The sequence below is a fragment of the Temnothorax americanus genome, unplaced genomic scaffold (assembly GCF_048541705.1).
Source record: "Temnothorax americanus isolate GAGA-0224 unplaced genomic scaffold, ASM4854170v1 Scaffold19, whole genome shotgun sequence".
Lineage (NCBI taxonomy): Eukaryota > Metazoa > Arthropoda > Insecta > Hymenoptera > Formicidae > Temnothorax > Temnothorax americanus.
Genome location: NW_027509329.1, coordinates 3433490 through 3457556, shown reverse-complemented (window position 1 = coordinate 3457556; position 24067 = coordinate 3433490). Strand labels below are relative to the sequence as shown.

The 24067-nt window shown below is 40.4% G+C and overlaps 2 protein-coding genes and 1 pseudogene across 2 annotated transcripts in view; 1 reads left to right on the top strand and 2 right to left on the bottom strand.

The window, feature by feature from the left end:
• LOC143896662 (discoidin domain-containing receptor 2) overlaps positions 1 to 24067 on the bottom strand; it is a 163406-nt gene that overhangs the window by 117566 nt on the left and 21773 nt on the right. The gene's annotated exons all lie outside the window — the stretch shown is intronic.
• LOC143896563 (zinc finger MYM-type protein 1-like) lies at positions 1925 to 4022 on the bottom strand (annotated as a pseudogene).
• On the top strand, positions 19794 to 20321 carry LOC143896562 (integrator complex subunit 6-A-like). Its single transcript, XM_077404504.1, has one exon. The coding sequence runs from the start codon at positions 19794 to 19796 to the stop codon at positions 20319 to 20321; it is 528 nt and encodes a 175-aa protein (XP_077260630.1).

The window sequence follows — 24067 nt, the reverse complement described above, 5'->3', positions numbered from 1 at the left end:
AGTACGTCCCACATTTGTAAAATCTTTATTTATCGTAGATATCTTCTGTGAGAAAGAACGGACTCTCGTAACTCGACGGTCTATGGTTAAATAAATCTTGCGCGCGTTTCTTATGTACAAAATGTCCCCGTAATCATGATACGATATTTTAAGAATGTATTCTGAAGACTAATTAAGGCAGACATTCCAATGCGAAAAAGTTATAATAGTTTTCCGAGTTATAAATGATTGAGATCGGCCAATAGTCACAAAGTGATGTGTCACAAAGTGAAGTGTATTCTATTTAAAGCATTATTAAATTTAATAATTATTTGAAAATAAATTTTTAACTAATGAAAGATTTGGGAAATGTATAAAAGTATTCGGAAATATAAATATTAATTAATAAAAATTGCTATTTATTGAATATAAAAATTTGAAAAGGACTAATAATAATTCTATCAATTGAAAGAAAAATACATTTTATTCTTCAAATAGACATTTTTAATAATTCTTTTTAAGCGAAGTCTCGTATAATATAAGATTTCCAAAATACACTCAATCGAGCACAAGTTAATCATTATCTTGATCATAATGATCATAAATAAAATTAACAAGTCCATAAAACAAAGCACATAATGCATAATACTATCGAAATTTAAAGTACCAGAAACAGGATATATTCAGAATATTAATATATTCTGTATATTAATTAATAACACGTATCGTCTATATTTCTTGGAAGCAACCTTATTGGCATCATTCGTAATATTGTGAACCTCGAGCCGACAGGTGCTCAATTCTCTTGGCATTATCGCACTAAGTGCCGCGACAAACAAAATAATTTCCTATAAACAATTAGGGATTGTCTAACCGCGTGACGCATTTATTTGAAATAGGATTTGTAGCGATGAGAGACGAGAATTAGTGCTGTTACGATATTACGCTCTGAATTTACCGTCGATTTAGATGTAATGTTGTAGATCATTGCCATCGAAAGAATGAAGTATAACATATGAATCGCTAAATCGCGTGACTTGCGCGACGGAAAAGTATGCGACCGTTTATCAACGGTACTTTTTGCAGAATCTACATATACGCGTTTGAAAATGTATTGCGTTAGGGATATCAAGTATCGTAGTATTTCGTAGGATAATATCATTTTTTACATTATCTTTCCCGTCTCAATGCAATAAAATATGCATCGCGTGAGCAATTAAAGTCGGGAGTGCCGTGCCAAATGCCGTGCGATTGCCGTATTCTGATTAGTCCGCGCGCGATCGTAATTAACTGTTTTTTTTGTCGCGAGTGTTGTGTTGTGTGATCGTAATCAAGGAATCTGAGAAGTCTAAAAAGCATCAGGCAAGAACGGAGCAATCATGGGGTGAGTAATTGCAATTATTCATTTATTATTCGTTGTATATAAAATTAATTATTTTTCGAAAATAATATAATTATGAAATGTTTTCTTGCTTGCAAAAAAAATAGAATTTGATATATATATGCGCGCAATAATTATTTTTTTAAAATATTAATTATTTTGGATGCTGTTGTTTAATTTTGATGCTCATTTTATGGATTTACGTAGCTATGTTATAACTCCGCCTCTGCGCATCATATCCGTGAATTAAATGATCTGTTATGATAATGGATCTATAAAAAAGAATATTGCAGATAAATATCTTATTTATCTATCGTTTTAAAATGGGTGAACTAGGATCGATTATAGTGACAACTTTTGATCCTGGAATGTGCATAAATAAACATCACACACAAAATGTAGAAATTATTTTATTAATGTAATAAATATTAAAACAAAAATTATTTTACAATTATATAGCATATTCTCGTTAATTAATGCAATAAAAAAATCGCAGTAAGACTTATTAAATACGTCCATTCTTATAAATGTCTGACTCAAGGGCGTCCACAGGAGTTTTTTCAGGGGGAGGAATGATTCAAAATGTTACTTCTAGATTTAAAATACTTATAATTTATTTTATTTATTAACTTTTTTTACATATGACTTCAATCATTTTTATTTTTTCAATTTTGGTCAAACAAAAAAACTAATTTTCTATCATCTTGACCAAATTTGTCTATCACTTGGGTGATAAAGCTTTTTTCGTTATTTACAATCCTTTGCCTATGGACGCTTAACATACAAAGACCACTGAGTCTTGATTCAGACATTGTTGAGCGCAACCATGTCTTAACACGTCGTAAGATATTAAATGATCTTTCTATTGTTGCTGTCGTAACAAGTAACAATAGCGATTTTAAAAGCACAGCTTAAATTGCAGGCACAAATTTGGCGGCAGTATAAGCATATCGTCCAGAGTAGATATTTCAGAGTCATTTATTATTTTATGACATACAAGACCTTCATTAAATAAGTCACCACTCTCATCAATCTCTATAATAACAACTGCTTGCTCTGCTCACGGGTCATGGTTTTGAAAGTGGAAGGATACAATCGAAAAAGATTGAAAATACTTGAATTTTCTTCAGAAAATCTAATACTTAACGAACTTATAAGCGAATCTATATACGGTAAAAACAGACTTAGTTTATAGTATTCTTTGGGATCTTCTGTGGAATAGTTCGCTCTTTTAGTTTGTCTTGAAACAATTAATCCGTGGTATTTTAATCTCAACACCAATCGAGCGGCTGAACTTTTCGCATTCTATAAAAATACGGTTAAATTCATTCCGTTCTTCATGAAGTATAGAGATTAAACGTTTTATATGATTTTGACATTCAAGCAAATTTATTTGTTTATTTTGTAGTAATACGGAAATAGGTCTTAATATTTCGGAATATTTTGATGTTTTAAATAGACATAATAGAAATATTGGACTAGTCGCAACACAATATAAACAATTAGTTTTTTGCTTTTCACTAGTGGACCCTTCAGAAATTTTAAGCAATTTATCCAATATTGTTCCAAAATGTTTTTTAAATAAGCCAATAGATTTGTGCTTCTCGGATCAGCGTGTTTCGCCAAGCATGGGAATTGAAGCATTGAAGGAACCAGTTGTCTTCGAATATTACTTTCCCTAAATAATTTTATTATTTCTTTTTTATTGTACCTATAGTATTCCTAACTTCGCCTAATTCATTTAAATCATGAACAACCAAGTTCAATCTGTGTGACGAGCAATGGACATAATGAATATTCGGGTACTTTCGTTGTATTATACTCTTCACGCCATTCTCTTTTCCCGCCATTGCAGAGCATCCATCATATCCCTGGCCTACACAATATGCCATGTTTAAATTTAAGCTTTGGCACTTCGCTAAAATAGCATCGGAAATAGACTGAGCATCAAATTTTTTAAGCTCAACAAAGCCAAGAAACTCTTCATGTATAAATAATTAATTTGCCATCTTCAAAATCGGCAAATTTAACGCCTAAAGAAAGTTGTTCTACCCCAGCAATGTCACTGCGGTCTCATCTGCTAGAATTGAAAAGCATTTGGAGACATTAGCTTTTGAAACAATATCATTTGCTATTATGACTTTCACAAATTGTAATTATCTCATGCTCGGTTCTAACAGATGTATATTGCGCATTTTGTGCACCTTCTTCCAAATGCTGTCTTAAAACCGAATCACCAGCTTGTACTCGAAATTTTGAAAGATCTTTGAAATTACCTTTATTTGACATTTTGCCACGAAAACGAAGAGCCAAGTCATAAGTGCCCCCCCCCCCCTGTGGATGCCCTTAAGGCATCAATTTTATCCTTTTTCATTTGAAACAAAATAAAACCAAATTCTATAATTGTTTTATTACAAAATGAAAAATTATGCATTCATATTATATGTGAATGTCTTGCATCGACCTAGCGTCAAGGTGGAAAAAGACAGATTTACGGTATGCTCTGATGATTAATCCTAATGGAGATCGGTTCAATCATATTATCAAACAATTGTGCATGCAATATATACACGTAACGATGAATGTATTACGTACTATGCATATTGTTCGAATGCAGTGGGGGATTAATTTTGCTTTGCGGTTTAGTGGTAATATCGAGCATATCGCCACCTAATTTACTAATTGAAGAATACCATAGTTTAGCCGCATTCGATAATAATAGTTAGTACATAATAACCGCCGGTTATCGGTTGCGCTTTTCTCATAGAGCGTATCTATAGTATCTACTAATGCCTTCACGCTTCGCGATCACACGCACTTGAAAGCTCTTAATGCACGCAAAATAGAATGGATTTCTGCAAAACACACAATGCACGACTTGTTTTCTAAAATGTAAACTATGTATTATAATATACGTATACGCAATTGGACATAAACTATATAAACAATTCACATTGTAGAACATAAGTTGCGCATATTATGATACAGAATTAACTCCACGTGCGTTTTACTGTTTCGGGAAAAATTACGTTATTTTTTAACGCTATCGTAATCATAATTAATCGTAAATTACGTTGATAAACGGAGTTACGTAAAGAAATAATTTTTACCCGCGGGGCATGACTTTTAAGTTATCGTAACTCCTGCTTGGCGCCGGAGTAAGTACAGCGTACAACTCGGCATTGTTGTCTTAGAGTCTCGCATTACACGTCTGCTTTCCTCCAAGAAGTGCACCTACTAATTACTCCCTACGTCAGTCTCCTCGTTAGCTTTATAGATGAGTGCAACGTGTAAAGGATAGAGAAAGGGAGGAAATTCTGGGTAAAAGCGCACTGTATTAACGCGTTTGATCGACGCTAACTATGAATGTTAATGAAAATTTTCCATACGATGATTCCTTGCATAAATAACAGAATTATGTTATCCGTTATAACATAACGTTGTTTCTCATGCAACGCTGAACTCCCCTCAATTATATCGAGATTTATTATTTTGAATAAAATATCGCAATTACGGGTGCTAACTGGTAAACAGATCGATCGCATGAGCGATCGTATGAAAAATCTGTGTCTGATTTTCCCCTGTTAAATTCTCGCAAAGTTAATAATTTATAAACACGATACGAGAGATCCGCAAATCATAAATCGCCCGAATTGCAGACGCGCCGACGGTCGTCTTTCGCAAAATTGAATGTCGGGGATGACGGAAGCAAATAGGTTGTCCGCGAGAATACCTTCGGGAAAGGCAAATACCGGCAATCACTGGCAATCGAGATAACCAGCGATCTAACACGATTCTCTCAGTTTACAATTACTCGCTCATCCGACTCGGTGTTGACTCTCGACGATTGTTTCCTTCAACAAGTGCCTCTCCTAATTACTCGTCGACCGAGAGTCCTCGTTAGAGTTCGTCGTAGACTGGCGGAGATGGAGACTGGTAGTAAAGGAGCAGTCTCGAGGAAAAAAAAGGAGACGGTCTCTCGCGGTGGGAGGTGCATGGCATTGGCGGCAAAGGCGGGCCGTGAATCAGACCGAGAAAGAGAGAGAGAGAGAGAGAGAGAGAAAGACACGACAAAAAGAAGTAGGAGAAAAGGAATGAAAAGCGAGAGCGCGCGGTCGGATTCTCGTATCAACATAGATTCCTCAAATTCTTCTTTTCACTTGGCGTCAATTATGACTGACGCGTCGGCGCGAGATAAACGTGTGCGAAGGCGCGACGCGAGAACGAGTAAAAGGAGACGAGCATGAATTTAACATTTTATTCTACACGACTCTACTCTAGGGAAACCTGTAAACATCTATTATATTTTTATTTTTCTCTTTGAATTATATCCTAATTGAATTGAAATATTATGCAATTCGAGATTAGCGTGAATAAATGTTAATAATCAAGTGGAGTAGGCTAGAGAGAATTAATAGTTAAGTATTCTATATCTTCGAAATGATCACATATCGCGCTCCATCACCCATTTGAGAGATAATACATAGGACATTGTGATGCGTAATCGATTGAGTGACATTAATAGTGGACGTATATGTGTATACATTAGCATTGATAGAAACCGCACTGCTAATGCCGTTTGTAGAACCTACTCTCTTGCGAGTCTAAATATAATCGATAGAGACGCGTTACAGGAAAGGTATTCAGGCGAAAGTAAAAAAAAGTAACCCGAAGAGACAAGAGAAACCAAGCAAATTATCGAAGTAATTTAGTTGCGTTTGTTGCATCGAAGGCACGAGGCGAGTGTAAAAAAAAGGAATACCGGAAGAAAGGCAGAAGGACTGAGCGGAAGGGCAGGAATGTTATTCACATCGGTGTCAAAGCGCTCCGGAACCGGCAAGGGCCGCCTTTGTTGTGTCCCTCGGGACGTTACTTTATTAAAATTGGCCCTGCGGAAACACTTAACGGCTTGACGAGTGGCGTGTCTCAAGGCGTTCTGAAATACAGCTCTCGGTAGGGTACCTCTCCCAATGGTAGCCATTTGGTATTTCTCTCGATCTGTTTTCTCTCCGCTCGCTCGTAACGGCGTCATAATATTTACGGTAATGCCATTAGCAAAATTCCGTTATGACTTATAAATTTGACTTCATCCAATTTCAGTTTTGTTCAACTTGAACTTAGAAATTGATAGATCGTAATATGTTTTATTATTGGATAATATCTATTCGAATTCGCGGGTGAATTTATAATCTGTCCTGCCAATAATTATCTCCAATTATATTTTTATTTCATATTAATTAATTATTTTATTATGTACTTTCTAAAAGTCGAAGAGTGAAACATCACTCGAAACGAGTGAAATGCAAGCGTAACGAAAAATAAAAATTGAGCCTGTGCACTTCGAATGATTCGCCACTCTAAGAAAGAGTGCTCTATAAAGTACTAAAATTGCTTTATGTTGGAGTAAAATCAGGAAAGATTCCGATAACCCTGGCGTTTAAGTTGACGATGGTTTCTGGTAGTACTTTTAACACTGAACAAAAAATTATATATATTTTATAAGGCTAACCGATTTGGTTTTCAAAAAGTGTTAAAGTTAAATATACATTTTTAAATAATACTTCAATTGTTTGTGTATAAACAGTACACATGTAGGCAAGGGAAAGGCTACCGCCCCTCCCCCGCAAGCAATGAAGGTGGGGATAAACCTCGGTTACCTCGAAAAAGTTAAAAACCCGTTTTTTCTTCTTTCGTCGCCTCGTATGAAAAGTTGCATTGTGTAAAAATATTTAATACCTGTAACAGAAATAATTTGTTGTAGCATAAAATAGTTAGGATATTGAAAAGTGGCACCTCGTGACACCTCGTTTCGCGTGGAAAGTGTATGCGTGGAGACAGTAGGTTCCGCCCCCCGCAGGGGGACTCCACTATTGTTAAACTAGACACATAGTGTGCTTTCAAAGTACAGGCGTGGGTTTTCCACGCGTGAAAAGTTATGAACCCATGTGGCACCTCGTTTCATATCGACAACATGTATCAAGGTCATTGAAATCGGTGAGGTCGCCCTTAATCTAAAGTTTTACCAACTTTAACACTGTATATCTCGAAAACCAGAGCAGTTAGTCCTATAAGACCTATATAATTTTTTGTTCAGCATTAAAAGTACTACCAGAAACCATCGTCAAATTAAGGCGCCAGGGTTATCGGAATCTAACCTAAAATCGCACTCCATCTGAGTGAAAGGGCACTTTTTTCGAGTGCGGTACATCAGTGTCCATATATAAGAGTGAATTATATCACTTTACAATTTTGAGTGGAAAATTTCACTCTGTTAGTCATTTATCAATCAATCTTTAATGAATCGTGATTCACCGTAGCTTTAGAATGAAATCGTATAACTGCGGTAGAGTAACCGCTCTAAAAATTTGAGTGAAAAAAAAGCACTCCTGCCTTATGAGTGCTCGCATTTACTCAAATTAGAGTGACAACCCTCTCTTTTGGAGTGACTATCGCAATCACTCTAATATATTAGTGGCGAAACCACTCTATGAGATTTAGAGAGTACCGCGGAGTAATGCTCTTGCAAGAGTTTATAATAACTTATGTCAATATATATAATTTGATAACAATGACCTCGGTATCTTCGTGTAAGATAAAGTTATGAATAATTTCGCGTTAAGAGCTCTGAGAAATATTTCAGATCGTTTCGACGTTTTCAAAAAAAAAAAGGAAAAAAAAAAGAAGAAAGGATAAGTAAGCGACGTTTACGGCCAAAAACGCGCGAAGTTTCGAGGCGCGTACGAAACGTGCGCCGACTTAAACGAGCTTTTATGACATGTATAGGAAGTCCCGCGCGGTATGCACGGGTACTATCATACTCGTGAAAGCACGACTCAGCTGCCCTTTCTTGGAAGCGCGCGAGGCAATCTCGAAGACGCTTCTACTACTTTATCTGCGCATTCACGGGCTATGACTGTGAAGACGTGGAACGGGCTGTATCGAATGTCCCGGCTTGGGCTGATTGCCGCAATACCGGGAAAAGGCTTAACGAACGGATTGTTGCTTCGTCGAGCGGCGGAGTGTGTGACCGTCACGCGGGAGAATGAATGTCTGACAAGTAATAAAGCGTATTCTTTTTTTTCCCCTTTCCCAAGCGCGCGCGCGCCCGCGCGCGGAGATACGGCTGAGATATGCGCAACGCCGTATCTCGGCACGTTGAAGCGCGCCGCGCGAGAAAAAATGGACTTCGAATTGTACTCGGGCAAACTGACGGACCCAGTGATTGACGCCATCAGATCTAAATTGTCAAGCTCATTCGCCCACAATATTATTGAATGATTGATATCGAGTGAATTACAGTAATCGTAAAAATTCTTTGTTAAAAATAAGCGATATAAATAAATATTATAGTTACGATAATATATAGGATTGTTGATGTCGCTTTTTTTTAAATATCGCATTGAACCATTGTGTAATAATGCCGACGCTATCCGGCAGTCGATGAAAAATAAATGAGAAAATTACTTTAGTAGCGACGCAATCGTCGGTATAAGCTTATATACGGTGTATAACTCAATATTGATATCGGATTAAGCAACTTTTTATATATAAGCAATCAAGGTTTACGTATTAAAGCGCGCGCGGAAAGCGCTTACGAATTCAACGGTGCGGTAATCACACTTGACATAATGCTCGAGACGATATGCACGTACAAAGAGCACGTTTGCATGGTTATTAATTTCTTCCCGTAAATGGGCGCGTCTGTGCTTTGATGTGCGCGCACCCCGCGCGTATATCGAGGAAGGAAATACTTCCCGATATTGAATATCCGCCCATCTAACTGCGCATCCCGCGGTGTACGAGAAATTGCTTAACGAACAGGCTACAGACTCACGTAACGAGATACACTAATTCGCGCTCTCATCTATGGAGCGCGCGCGCGAGCGCGATCCTTAAGGAAGCTTGGCGAGATAATACGCAATACTGGGGCTGTGCGTTGTATAAATGGAAATTAAATTCGCGTTTCGACGGAGTGAATTATATACGAAACGGAAAATCGAATCGCGGCTCTCGTCGGCCGAAAACGGTTTTCATTATTGCGACTTACCGCGCGGCGCGGCGCGGCGCGCGTGTATCTTGAATATTCATTTCTCTGTGTCGCTTCACAATGCCCTATTGTTGCATCCCAATAGAATGCTATTCATTGTTCATATAACACTTGCACGAATCACCGCGGCAGGGCAGGGCGCCACGCCGCGCCGCGCCGTTTCGTAAACACTGACGAATGTGAGAGCCGAAGTTGCGCGTTTTCGAGTTTGCTTTCAGAACAACCTGATTTTTGCGCCGGCACATGCAATAGCATTAACTCTAATCCCTTTTGCACCGCTCCGTACTTTCGCTCCCCGGTTTTCGAGGTTGCGCAAGTCTGGTCCGTTATCCGTTAGACGCGGCGTGGCGTAAGACAAGGCGATGCCCGGCGAGGTTTACCGGACGAGAAAGACATGATTACGTTCCGTTAATTATTTCGTTGTTGGGGATACGCGCGCGAAAAAACACAAATCCGCTCCGGGGAGAATGCGCCTCCACATAAAAAATTTACCGCTTGTTTCGCGGATCAGAGGGAGCGAAATGAGATCATCGCGGAGGTGGGATGAGATCCTAAATGCCTTCCGCCGCTGTAATTTTGCCTCGCTACTGATTAATGCCAACTTCCATTTGCACCGCAACGCGGGCGCTACTAAGTGTAATTGTCCGTTGTGTCAATCAGTCATTTCCGCGCGAGGTGGCCGGCAAATGGGATTCTTTACATCGGAACGCGACGGCAATGAGCAAATCCCAGAAATACTCCGTCTTGCAAATAAAATTATATCCGCAATCACTTTTCTGAAGAATTCATTACCGACGTATTCAAATAAAATAGTAAAAAAAATGATTTTGCGTTAGTATTTTAAATATACAATACAACATATACAATGTGTATAATCCACGTGCGCAACACATGTATATAAAGAGAATAAGTCACCACGCTCGGACACGAGTAATAGGACTGAGGTATTTTAAAATGAATATTATTATACCTTCAAGCTCGAAAACATGGACGAGAAATTTACGGTCGGCGGTCCGAGGTATTAAATTCGCGTTAGATTCCCGTGTAAGTTGCTCCGTGCGTTGTTTGTATCGATGTATCGGGCGAAAATTCACCCTCGTTCCCGGAATAACGAAGCTCTCCGCGGCGGCGTTGTATCGCATAACGAGTGCATAACGCCGGGGATGCGCATCACGAAATATCGAATTCGCGCCGCCCTCCTTCATCCTCTCCAGCACACGCTTACAAGCGGGAATTGCTTAGTGACGATACTCGTTCTTTCGTTCACTTAGTTTAGCATGATGCCAATGGGGAAACCGCGACATAAGTGGATGGTGTCCTGCGTGCTTCCAAGCCCTCCTATGGTTAAGTGCACCAAGGGCGGCTGCCGGAGGGTGCAGTCACACCATCCATCCACGAGTGGGCGCAAACTTAAGGGGGACATTACGAAACGGGGGACCGAGCTACGAAACGTATGGTATTTTTTTCGTACATTTCGCGTTATCTTGTTCTCTCTGCTCTTCGTATTTATGATCTGTATATGTAATCCTGGTCTAAAAATTACACCAGCGTGTAATTTTAAATACCTTTTTATCTCTTCGAAAGATGAAATATTTATTAAGATTTCTACGATTTTTTTATCAGATCTGTCTCTTTAATGTTTAAAGTATAATCCATTTTATACGAATGTAAAATTGTATTAAAAGATGAAATCCTAAATAACGAAAAAGCAGTTTATCAAAATTTGACGTAAAATACGCGCGTTGCTTAAGCTGAACATAATTATTTCGCAAATTTTGAAAATTATATATGAGAGCTTAATACGCTCCCGGCTATTATCGGCGAATAAAAGTCGCTGTATTAAACTGCTGCGAGTGCCGAAAATCGTGCATAGCATAGAGGCGGCGAACGACATTGGCGTATGTAAAAAGTTACTGATATGGCACCGTTTGACGACATAGTTCGTTTCACACAGGATCGTTTCCCGCTCGCTTCGTCACTCCCGTTCTCCCCGTGCCCGTCTCCACGCGTCCCTCTCTCCATCTTCACCATTTCCTCCCACCTCTTTTTATCATCGAAGGTAACGTGGGCGGAGAGGTATATGCGTTGTCAGATCAAAAGCATGAAAATACGGGGGATTCCGCGGCTGCGTCCGGCAGAAACAATGAAAGCAAATACGGGCAATGGAAAACTAGCGGGTACAAAAGAACGAAAAAGCGGTCATTGCGAGTTACAAAGGACCGCGTGGAAAAGTACCGTGGATATCCAGTTTGGGCAAACACGAGGAATACGAATAAAAAGAGAGGGAGGAGAGGGTAAAGAGAGAAAAAAAGAGAGAACTGAACAGACGTGCGCGCGTCCTCGCCAACTACGAGCGGCGTGAGCGATCTCCGATATTGCCGAAAACCACCGACTTCGGGACCGATATCGACAGTCGCAGACGTTACCGTCATATGCCGGGTTTTTCCGGATGTCCGACGAGCGCGGAGAACGGGGAGGTTGGCAATCGATTGCGGCTAGATATAATCTCCAACCTTTTGAGCCTAACGTCTCGGCGGCCGTTTTCATAAAAGAGGAAAAGGGCGCGACACGGTTATCGAGTTAATTTGACCGGTAAAATCCGCTCAATCTCATGCAAATGTTCGAATGCGCGATTGTAAGGCCGTTCATGCACGTGGCACCGAGACTACGCTTCCGCATTATTAATGCAAGATAATAAACTGTATATACAATATACGTTGCCAAAGCGAGACGCAGATGCGCGAATATGAGAGGGTCACAGATGCGAAAGGTGAAGCTTCGTACGAGAAGCGATATATCGTCGGGCGAGGGTATCGTATTTCGTCGATACATTACATATTCCGCGTGTGTGATTGAATCAACATACGCGCGAAGTGTCATAGTGAAGTCGGCCATGCGCATGGATCGCATAAACTGGCGATCATCGCGGAGAATCGGAAGATACCTATTCGGATGTGGTGGGTATAGTTGTAGCGCGTACAGCTCATCGCGGGCTCAATTATAAAATCGAGCGTTTAATAAAACAACAAAACGCGATTTATCTCATTATCACGTCAACGCGTAGCGAGGAGAGAACCAAAATTTTTTTCCGACTGTTAAATTAATTTTCAAACAAAATAACGCAATATTTTCACGTATGATGCTTTTTGATCGTGCTTCTCGATATGTAATTGGATTCAACATGCGCGAAGTTTGCGCCATCTCGCGTATATAACGGGCACACGTACGGTTTTGCGTCAAAGGCACCGAAGTAATTGCGAAAAAGAGTTATTCTGCCGCCCGGCTGGCTTTCACCGAAAGCGCCACAATCCCTTCCCTCCCCCACCTCCGCATCAGGGAGAGAAAGAGAGTGAGAGCCGCATGGCATTAAAGCCTCGAACGTTGCTTTTCACCGAGATGCAAATCCACGGTCTTATAACTAAGCCCTTCTCGAACGCTACCTGCGCCGCGCTGCTGCAGACGAGGGCTTCGCGAACACGCGACGTGCTTTAGGCGATTAACTCCGTATCGCGGTTCATTAGTCGTGCAGTTTTATAAAATAATAGCCCTCGGCGACGCTCTCTCTACATTTTCGATATTTATGAACGGGGGTGGATCGCTGCCACAGAGATACGGGCAATATTTCCAGAAAATATCGGCCCGGCGAGGAACTTGATTTTTTTCCCTTCCAGTGGAAAGCGCGCGGGCTGTCTATTGTCTCGCAAAAATTCGCGCGAACCTTTTTGACGTCGTTGAATCGCGATAACTGTCTCGAACGATATATTAACTGGTGAAAACGTATGTGTGATAAACGTATGTAGGAGAGACCGGGGCTCGTTGGCGCAACAGACAAGTTGGCAATGCGTTCCATTTATGTATTTATAGCAGAAGAAACAATGGAAAAGTTATCATAAAATATCTCTTTTATGACATAGGTACTTTTCTCAAAGTTTTATTTAAATCAAACAAGTATTACAATAGAAAAAGAGAAAACTCTGATTGAAGAGGTGCATGGCAAGTAAATTTTCGAACGTTTCAAAATATCGTATTATCTTCGGCTTGAGAAAAAAATCAAAGTGACGTACTAATAAGTTAAAAAAAAAAGTTTCTATTACTATACGACGTGTTATTTTGAGGAACAACAGTAATTTAATGTAATAAAATGGCTGAAATATTAAACGTATGTAGGGATGGGGTATCGGTCATATCACGCTTAGCTTGACTTGTTGCCGCGCGCGTGAGACCTGTGTGAGTATGTGATTTGCTACCTACAATGCTGATAGAAGCTACATATATATTTATATTAATATTTTTATATTGAAGAAAGCTACATCCAAAATAGATTACAATTGTTTTCCTCGATTTTTCTGCAACAGCATTTTACTATTCGATTATTACAAAATAACTTTAAAAGATACAATCTTTATCAAGAAGTGCATATCTGTTACCCGTTTTGTGTTTCTATTACGTTTTCATTAATTTAACATGGACTTTTGTCCGCATAGCCAACTTACCCTATTATCGGGGCATCAGGTTAGCTGCAATGCAGCATGTTCGTATTTCACTTATAACAAAGAAACTATACAGTATACAGGAGCGTTCCTGGCATGAAAATGTATATAGGGAGAGGTTCTCTCTATCATATTAGTACTGTTTAATCATAAAAATTAGTTGTTTAAAAACTCAAATGCCGAAATTGTAAAAACGGTGCCAACGAGCCCCGGTCTCCCCTATTCTTTTGAAAGAGTCTTTATCGTATATAGAAACGAGAGCATTTATATGTGTGTAAAACTGGAGAAGTTATTTATCTATATTGTTGATGCAGGATAATAATGTATCTATATAACTGCTTGCAAGCACGTATTATTGCGTGTTATTGTCTAGGCGCACGCATCGAGTCTTAATTTACAAGACACGTGCGTGCTGTGACAGATTCGTATTCTCCATTGAAACGCGCTTTCCAATTGAAACTCTCGGCGAAGGGTGCGTTCGAAGTATCGAAACACTGCACTGGTACTTATTCGCAATTGCTTTCGAGTGTTGCATATTAAAAAAAAAATTCGGTCGTCTTGAGTCTATTATATCCGACCGGCTCTCGTTTGCTCGCGTTGCCAGTAATAATTCGTATACGTCTGGCTGTATAAGGGTGAGAGACGTGGGGCTCTTGAGCGAGTAGAATAAACAAGCGCGTAACGATCTCGCATTCGATACAAAAGACAGGTTTCTATACCGCCCTTTGCAGTTTATGGTAACACAGTTTTACGAACTTTCCTTAAAGCGTTTCGCGAAAGAATTTTAGTCACTTCAATATAAGTAATAATACGATAATGCAATATGAAATAAAATAGAATTTTTAAAATAAAGTTGAACATTGGTAAAATTATTTAATTCAAATATTCGATTGCACTGAATCTATCATCGCATTATGCTGTAATAAAAAAATTTATTATCTTATCTTCCTCTCTCTTTGTTATTGTATTATCTATTAGTTTCACGATACGTGTGTATAACTCGCTTTTTAATTATGACACTTAAATTGCTTGTACGCCGGGATGAACGCGGGCGCGAAGCATGGAGCATGTGAATTAAATAGAAAATCCGCGCGACACATTTCAATAAATTAACGAGACGTCGCACATGCGCCGACGGAAATGATTGCATTCGCGGATAGCATCCCAGAGTTTTTAAGCACATCGAGCGTTGGAATTGGAGCTCAGGTGCATACCGTTCATTCAGGAAAATCCCTGCCGGAGGAGACGAGGCAAGTTTATTGCTCCTGTCGCGGAAAGGAGAGGAAAAGAGTGTAATCGCGCGAATACTGTCGATTCGTTTGGACTCTCATATCTGAAATTGCTGTCGCCTCGAATCTATTATATCTGAGCTGCTGGTGAGGCCCGAGCGCCGGATCTCTCCCTGTAATAGAAATCCGTGGCCGAGTTCGTTAATTCGCGCGGGCATACACGAGCGTGTGAGAAGGGAAAGCGGGAGAAGTCGAACAGAGAGAAAGGGAAGCCGGAAGAGAAAAAGGATCGAGCGACCTAGTAATAGAGAAAGGGAGAGAGAGCGAGCAGAGAGCAGGAGGATGAAACTCGAAGGGATGAAAAACGGAGTAAGAGATCGGCGGGGATGAAGCTTGGAGCGCGACTACTCGAGAGAAAAGAGAAAAACCGGGGTACCTATGATTCCATTGAGCGGGGGCACATCTGCCGCGTTGCATTGTGCTGCATGCTGCACTCATCCGCGTCATCCGATCTGCTCGACGCAACCTCGAACCCCTTGAGAAGAAAAGAGCGAGCGAAATAACGAAATAGATCACGAGAGGAAACGAGAGAGGATGTATATAATATATATATATATATATATATATATATATATAGAGAGAGAGAGAGAGAGAGAGAGAGAGAGAGAGAGAGAGAGAGAGAAGTTGTCGTCCCCCTTTGCGGCCTCGTGCCAGAGTTATATCGTCATATCGTCCTACCTGCCGAACGATAAATCCGTCCGATCCCTTTCGGCGAAGTACCCACTCAGATTTATGAGGGAATTAATAGTAGATCCGACGAAAAAATATCGGCGATATATCGGTTACGCGATTATCTACCATGAGTGAAGCCAAAAAGAAAGGCACGCTGCCTTTCGAGAGTTTAATCAAATCTCGAGTCTGACACAGTAAGTAGCTTTCTTAAAAATATTTAACAAATTTTGATTATTTAATGTAAATTAAATATTCTCAGGATGAGGGAAATAGATTTTTCTCCATTTAATATACCGCAATATATAGATTCGAGCATGTGTCGTCGAATAATTTGACGTGCGTCACATAAAGTTGCACGTGATACTGTTCGTTAATCCGTTTGCGTTCTATTTACTCCCACCGAATTCAGATCGAAGTTGTCGACGCGAATTACTCACGCTGAAATTTAATTTTACGTTTTAATTCGATGAAAAAAAAATCGTTCATCGCCGGCGCAGATAAAAAATTGTTAACTGTTTAAACGCTCGCCGCCCACAGTAAAGTGGTGTGATATATTCCTTTTTCGTTGCGCAAGCAACGTTGGAAAATTGGACGAAGCAGGATGACGGAAAACGGCGCGGTATAAAAGAGGGCGCGCGCCCCGCCCTTATAATCCAGAGTACATTTTTCACGCTGGAACGTTATATTACATATTTATGTCACGCTCGATGTCCGACTCCCTTCGCGTTACGTTGGATATGCAACAACTGTGCTCTTAGGACGCGGCGCCCATTAATGATTCAGCGAGCCGAACAAAATACGGTGCTTGAATTTGTTCATGCCTTCGTGGAAGAGAGCCGAGAAGCAAAAAAGTTTACGACGGAACATAGGTTCCGAAAATTTCGACTCCCGTTTCCATGCGTATATATATGATATAGAATATATTCACAAAAAGCATTAAAACAAAAAATTCACCATTTTTAATACCTATATGTAGTTATTAATGTTTACATTGAAAATATTCTTGTAAATTGTAGAATCCGCTGTGTTGGTAAAGTTTAAATAAAATTTATTGAACGTTGTCACTTTTGTTTTTCGTCCTGTAATTAGAACGTGTCAATTTTTATGTAATTAATTAATAATTTATTATTATTATTACGTTACGTTGTTCCAATCATATTTTATGTGCCATACACACATTGGGATAATATAATTTTAAGATTTTCACGTTTCTCGAACTTATAGCCGGCATGATTTAATCAGCGAAATGCATCGGCTTTGAAATTTGATTAAATGCACTACTGCATTGCGGAGTGCTTTTTCTCTCGCATCGCCATCCAGTTTACCTTTTGTCATCCTACGTTTCGTGTAACTATATACCCCGCAACAACACCACGTACAGTCTCCCTTGTATCACGATATATGAATTCTCTTCCTCATTCCCACCGGGAATTCTGACTGACGGGGATGAGGATTGGGGGGCTTACAAGCGATTACAAACCCTCCAACGAAGCCCTCTGGCCAGTTGGCCTACTTTCATATAACTTTCGACGTGCTGTTCGACCGTTTAAATCTATAGCTATCCGCGCGAGACCGGGATATAATATCGCCGGCTCCATAAATCGAAACGTTAAGTAGGAATATAGGTCCAAGTCGCACGTAAAGAGCACATTCTAAAAGTAATGCAAATATTAAAAATTAAAAAATCTATATAAATAAAACAAAGTCGGGTTAGTTACACCATTTATAACTCAAGAACGACTGGACAGATTTTGTATTGAGACCATATAAAATAGGGGTAGAATTTTCCGGCGAGTGCTATAGAGTGTATAGTTTTTCGTTACCGGGGCGTTTTTCGTTACCGGGGCGAAGCTCGGGTAACCAGCTAGTTCTATATATAACTCAAATAACAAATTATTACAATTATACAAATAATAAGTTTTTAGTAAAATCACGATTATATTTAAATTTAGTAGTACATATTACATACAATAAACATAATTTCCAATTTTTTATGGGAGCAAATATTCTTGTGGTTTTATGTTTTTTCGCTCTCGACGACATATATGCTTTTCTTTTTTTTTGTACGTTCATCATCTACGCGGCAATAACGTACATATGTGTATAATTTAAAGATATCGGTAATATTATAATATTATGATATCTACGCAGAGATTGGAATGAATATTTTGATCGGACAATAAGGGCGATAACGATTGTCCCGGATTGCATTGTCTGGCCCGAGATAATTTATCACATCGACGAATTTATGGCTACTGCTATGGCTAGTGCGATGAGGGGGCTAATTGCATATCCTAGTGTATGTTGAGTAGTTGATTCTATTATTCGAATAACGGCTGCTTCATTTACATGGATAATTAGGTAATGCGATATTCGAAGCCCCCTACATGTTACTGATACACCTGTATTTGCGATCGCGTATGATATGGATAAATATCGCCGTTCGATTAATAAAATCATCGTTATGGATTATTGCTGGCTTTCTTTGAGTCCGCTGCGAATCAGTTTTGCGCGATTAGATTATATCCTATGTGACGTTGAATTATTCGTTCCTATCGGATCGATACCCTATCGTATCCGTACTGTATTTTCGTACTGGCGAGCGAGGGAGTTAATAATAAGATGGGGCGAACCCTGTCTAAGAATAAATACAATTTTTCCAGGAAATTGATATAAAAATATCTGATATATGAGAATATGATCGATAAAAAAGTTACTTATTATATTTATCGTATAACGAAAGAGTGTCGTGAGTAATTAATTCGGTCGTGCATATAGGCGTCACGTAGGAGCGGCGATATTAAATTCTCTTATCTGTCATCGGACCTTCGGAGAAAAGCATACGCGATTATGACAGTCATCGAGTTTCTCGGTCACGACGAACGCGTGAAGCCGCCCTTTTCCCCGTCCCGCCTGTGGCGCATACGTACGCCACCGTGAAATCCTATTGAAAGGGTGTGCGCGATCACGATCGAGGGTCGTTGTATTCAAACACTCTGATCGCACGCTTTTCACGTGTCTCGAATTTACATATAGGGTTACGACTCCATTCGCGGCCTAAATGAAATAATCTCATTATGTAAATGGACGCCTGCAGGCGCGAGATGCAACGTGACGCCACGGCGCGGTGCGGCGCCGTGTTCTCGCAGCGATGCGATGCTGCGAATCGGTCGAATCTCTCTTTTTCCCCGTCATCTATCCCCCGAACTTAAAAGCGCGCGCGGCCGATAACTCAATGCAAAAGTCATCGCAAATTTTGCAACCCACATATCACAGCGCCAATCAGTTTAGATAATTATTCAGACGCTTCAGACGCTTTACTCATCACGCTTCAACCGGCACGACATGCAATTTGAGCGGTTTTAAATATATTCGGTAACGATGAGTAATACATATGATTGGACATACGAGAAGAATGGCGCGTGTGTAGAAACGGGGCGCGTATATCTAGACCGAGCGATCTCACACTCGCGTCAAAAGTGTGAATTATTTGAGTATATTGTTGAATAAACATCAACTCTTAAGGCTGGCATCTCCACCAAGTTCCGGGAACACAATATCTTGGAAATACGTCTGCTGTCTGTCTAAGAAACACGCAACGTAAAAAAATGATGCATTTAAATGGTCAAGCCTGCAACACGTACATACCGCTGCATACCAAGTTAAATTTGTGGAATAGAAAATAAAATAGCAAACGCGTATTGTGTGTCTTCAAAGGAAATTGCAAGTATCGCAATCATGAAAATCACATATGAGAAATTCGAGATAAATTTTTAAGCTGTCTTATTAGATATTCTCCGGAAACTCATTCAAAATTAACAATATATCTTGAAATCGCTCTATGAAAATGACTAAATCGAATAAACGTGGTTTTCATTATTTCATGGATTTGTCAAAAACTATATATGTAAGCGTATCGCTTACATTAGGTCACCATGGTCCGGGCATGGGCGAAAACGTGCTGTGGCGGCGACGGCGATAAGAAGAAGGCAATGCTGGATCTCGCCAAAAGCGCCGTGGAGACCTTAGTCAAGGTACGACAGAGATCGCCGGAGAGCCGCGGGGATCGTTACATGCTCCTGACCTTCGAGGATCCGCCTCAGAACATCAAGGCGGGATGGAAGGAGAACCTGGCAACCCTTACGAACGAACTGAAAAACTTGCAGGGCGTTGGCTGGACGACCCTAGGTGCCGCTTTGAAGCACGCGTTGGATGTGCTGAGCATAAATCGTATGCAGACCGGCATGGACACGTGTGGCCAAGGGAGATGCCCGTACTTGGAACCGTCCGTTATAGTTGTTATAACAGAAGGAGGAAAATATACAACCAACAGCGGGGTTCACCAGGATTTCACGTTACCGATGCATTCCCCGATACCCGGATCCGAACTGACGAAGGAGCCATTTAAATGGGACCAGAGATTTCTCTTTGGTGCTGCGTTTATCGGGGACACCAGCCGTTGAATGAGATTTGGTTCGAAAGTTTACATAAAATGTACAGGGTTGGGTACGTCCCGAAAAAACGCCGATGTTTTTCTTTTTGTTGTAGTTTATTTTTATTTTATTATTATTTTTACTTTTATTTTTGATAATGGCACGTAGAATGTAAAGGGTTGGGTACGTCCCTGAGAAAACGCCGATGAGCCCATGGCAGGGACATATGTACAGGGTTGGGTACGTCCCTCCAAAACGCCCTTTTGGACCCCTTTGGGGTAATAAAGAAGCTCAAACTAAACTAAAAAACTAACTATCGCTTACATTAGAGAAACTTTGAAACAGTCGCATCAATTGCATAAATTCCTCGCGAGAGGAAACGACGAGCTTTTACGTTAGAACAACTTAACCAGTTCCGTCAAAAAAGTTAATCGAAGTTAGTGCGATTAACTCATTCTTAGCGGCGGCGCAGCTCGGGTTACGACCTTACGAGCACTCGCGTAATCGTCCGTCATGAATTGGATTCGTCGTGAATTATTGGATGAAGCCATGTGTTCGCGCTTGTGCAAGGAGATGTGACGGCGTCTCGTTATTCTGTGATGCATTCACAGCACGAGATGTCGCGGGTCGTCCAGTCTTATTCGCAGACGCGGCCCGTGCGCGATTCATCGTAAATTAAACGAACGAAGGGAGAAATCAGCGATCCCGCAATAGAGATAAGACTCGTCGTGTCGCCGGATCTCGTTTAAACGCGAGTGACGGCATCTGCCGCGCGGAGGCTGCCGCGGATATACAGAAGCATTATAGGCTCGTTCTCCACATCATTACTCGTCCGTCGTTAAGAAAATCTGCGTCTATTGTCCCGGGTCAGTGACGAGACGAGACGAGAAGACGAGATGACGGGACGCGCTCTTTCCGCCCTCGTCCTGTCTTTTATTTCTCACTTTTTCCGCCCGTCGAAAAGGAGAGTTCGAGAGATAAATGTGTAAAGAGTCGTTGGCCTCTCTTTTACCGAGAAAAGTTCCTTTCCTGTTACACGGGGAGATGCATATGCATGGGCGTTCGCGGGGGAACGTCGTGATTCTTCGCGCCAATCGGACGTTTCTTTCTATGCTCTTTCTCTCCTTTCCTCTTTCCTTCCTTTTCTCTGCCTCTTCCACTTCTCCTTCCACTTTTTCGGCCTTCTTCCGTCCGCGAGATAAAACAGCTCAAGTCGGCTTTCGCGATAAGAAGGAAAAAGCAACAGCGTGTAGCCGTGTACTCGAGATTATTTTATCGTGGCGCATTGCGATACACGTGGGATTTGGCTGTTTTCCTTTCTTTTTTCTTCGAGAACAGATAAATATATTTTTTGATTAAAATTTTGCCTTTCAAATTTTGCCGATACGCCATAATATGCAGCTCTATATCGTCCTTTAATTTGCGTGAATTGAATAAAAAAATTATACAGAAGATAATATTTTTATAATTTACATCTATTACGTAATCATTTTGATTGGTTTTGATAAGCTATTATTATATCGTAACTTTATTAACCGTATGTCTTATTAATGAAAGTGCATGCATGTCGTATGCCGTAATTACAGCCAATAGGAGTTTATGAATATTACGTCCGTATAATAGGGATCAACCTAGAAGCGAAATGAGGTCAGCTATAAAGCGCATTATCAATTTGTATCGGACGTAATTAATGACGGAATATGGATAAGCGAGCATTATTAAGGAAGACAGCTGCAAATGCAGCTTCGACGGTAATCTAAGAGACACGTGATTATTTTTTCCGCCTTATTCGCCGCTCTTGATTAGCAGGTAATTAATAAAACCGATAAACGGATGCAGAGAAGTCAGTTGGAGCCCTGTAATTTGCGATAAACGGCCACGGTGATATACGGGTACTATAAATCTATACGAACGTGAACGTTACACTGCATATCGGTGATATGTAATAATATCGCATAAAGATATTCTTTATGTCAGTTAATGCAATTCGAGGTTTATTCGATCGGATTATTCCGCGCGATTCTATCCTATAAATTGGAGCAACTCGAGGCACACACCTTTTCGTTTCAATTGATTTTTATACGGCCATTTAGATATTACTGCGATGTAATATCGATTCTCTCTATCGAACTGAAAACGGATCGTCACGCGGAATATGACGCGAAGTAAAATTAATCTCCATCGTTAATAGCAGGCGGAGAAGGCTTCGTGCGCTTACGATAAAAATCTCTCAGACTCAGTGCGGTTGGACAAGCGCTCTTTACGAATAAGAGTGTCTTTCGTTCGGGAAATGAGGTAATAATAATACCACGATAGCACGGCCGATATATTATGTTCCATTAGCGAAATCTCATCGCGCTTCGCATTGATTATCATTAACGACGGCGAAATCGATAGCGCGTACTCGTCAGGTTTCATGGAAACAGTCGATAAGCTATTCGGGGCACGGCATAATTCGTAATGAGAGAGAGAGAGAGAGAAAGAGAGAGGGGGAAGCGGGCAGGAGGGAAGAACGAGATAACAAATCGCGAATCACTCGACCAATCATGAAAGTTGATTTTTTTTCACGGGCGGTTTGCACATGCGTGTAAGCGCGCATGTAAAATTCCCCGGCTTCCTCACGAAGGTGCCCCCTTCGCGGAAACGAGAAAACGTGGTTGTACAGAAATTGCTTTGCCGTGTTTCGCCCGCGTATACGATCTCCCGCCCCTCCTCCCGCCATCGTATCTCCCGTGCTTTTTCCTCTCCATTATCTTACTTCGGTGACTTACACACTATTCTATGGGCCGCGCGTATCTCGATGGGATTCATGGCGGAAATGTAATAAGATCGTGCTTGCGCCCAACGATATTTCCCTACGAGGACGAACTCGTACGTTAGATCAGTCGCAATCCATTCCCGTGCGCAACGTATACACCGCATTTCTCGATAACACCGAACGCGATCATGAATATATTTCCAGCTTGCGGGGGAGTGCACCGCGCGCTCTCCGTGCTCGTCTAATTACGTTGCTTGTTTCCTTCGTGCTTAGACTTTAGACGTTGATACGATCTGTCGGTACAACTTTCAGTGTCACGGAATGACTTTTGCGCGCTTGAATGCGATCCGTAGAACCCGATCGTGTGTGTTATACGATAATAATATCTCAATACACAATACACAAATAAGTAGTTTGACAGCGGTTTAAATGTCTCGATTATCGCCAATGGTCCAGTTTTTAATTTTCGCGAAGGAAGTAGCCGGTGCTTAAGCATGTGTCGCCAAAAATTGGAGATACATGTTAAAATTTTGTCCCTACGCCTACGTAATTACGAGGGACACAAGTCACTCTTAAGCATGTGTCGCCAAAAATTGGAGGTACATGGTACCTCGAAGTTAGGAAGTACGTTACGGGCAACGAATATTCACCCGACAAAAACAATTATTTATTTCAAAATTTTATTATTATTTTTTAACTAAATTTGTTTCTTAAGATGCAGTCTATGATTATAAATATTTTCTCGTATTTGAAAAATCACTTACCATGGTGGGATTCGAACTCGGGACCTCTGGATCGTGAGCTAACTGCCTTACCTGGTAGACTACTTCTTAATTTAATGTAAGTGTTATATATAGTCTACACATATGTCATAACCAGCGCAAATATATAGTTTTCAAAAATTATTTTAAGAAACAAATTCAGTTTAAAAAAAGTAATAAAATTTCGAATTAGATATATAATATAATATTGCCCGCTGCTATTCGCGAATGTCTTTCGTTCAACAAATGACGCGATC

Coding starts and splice junctions, on each gene's coding strand:
- LOC143896562 (XM_077404504.1), top strand. CDS start 19,794: ATGGTCCGGGCATGGGCGAAAACGTGCTGTGGCGGCGACGGCGATAAG.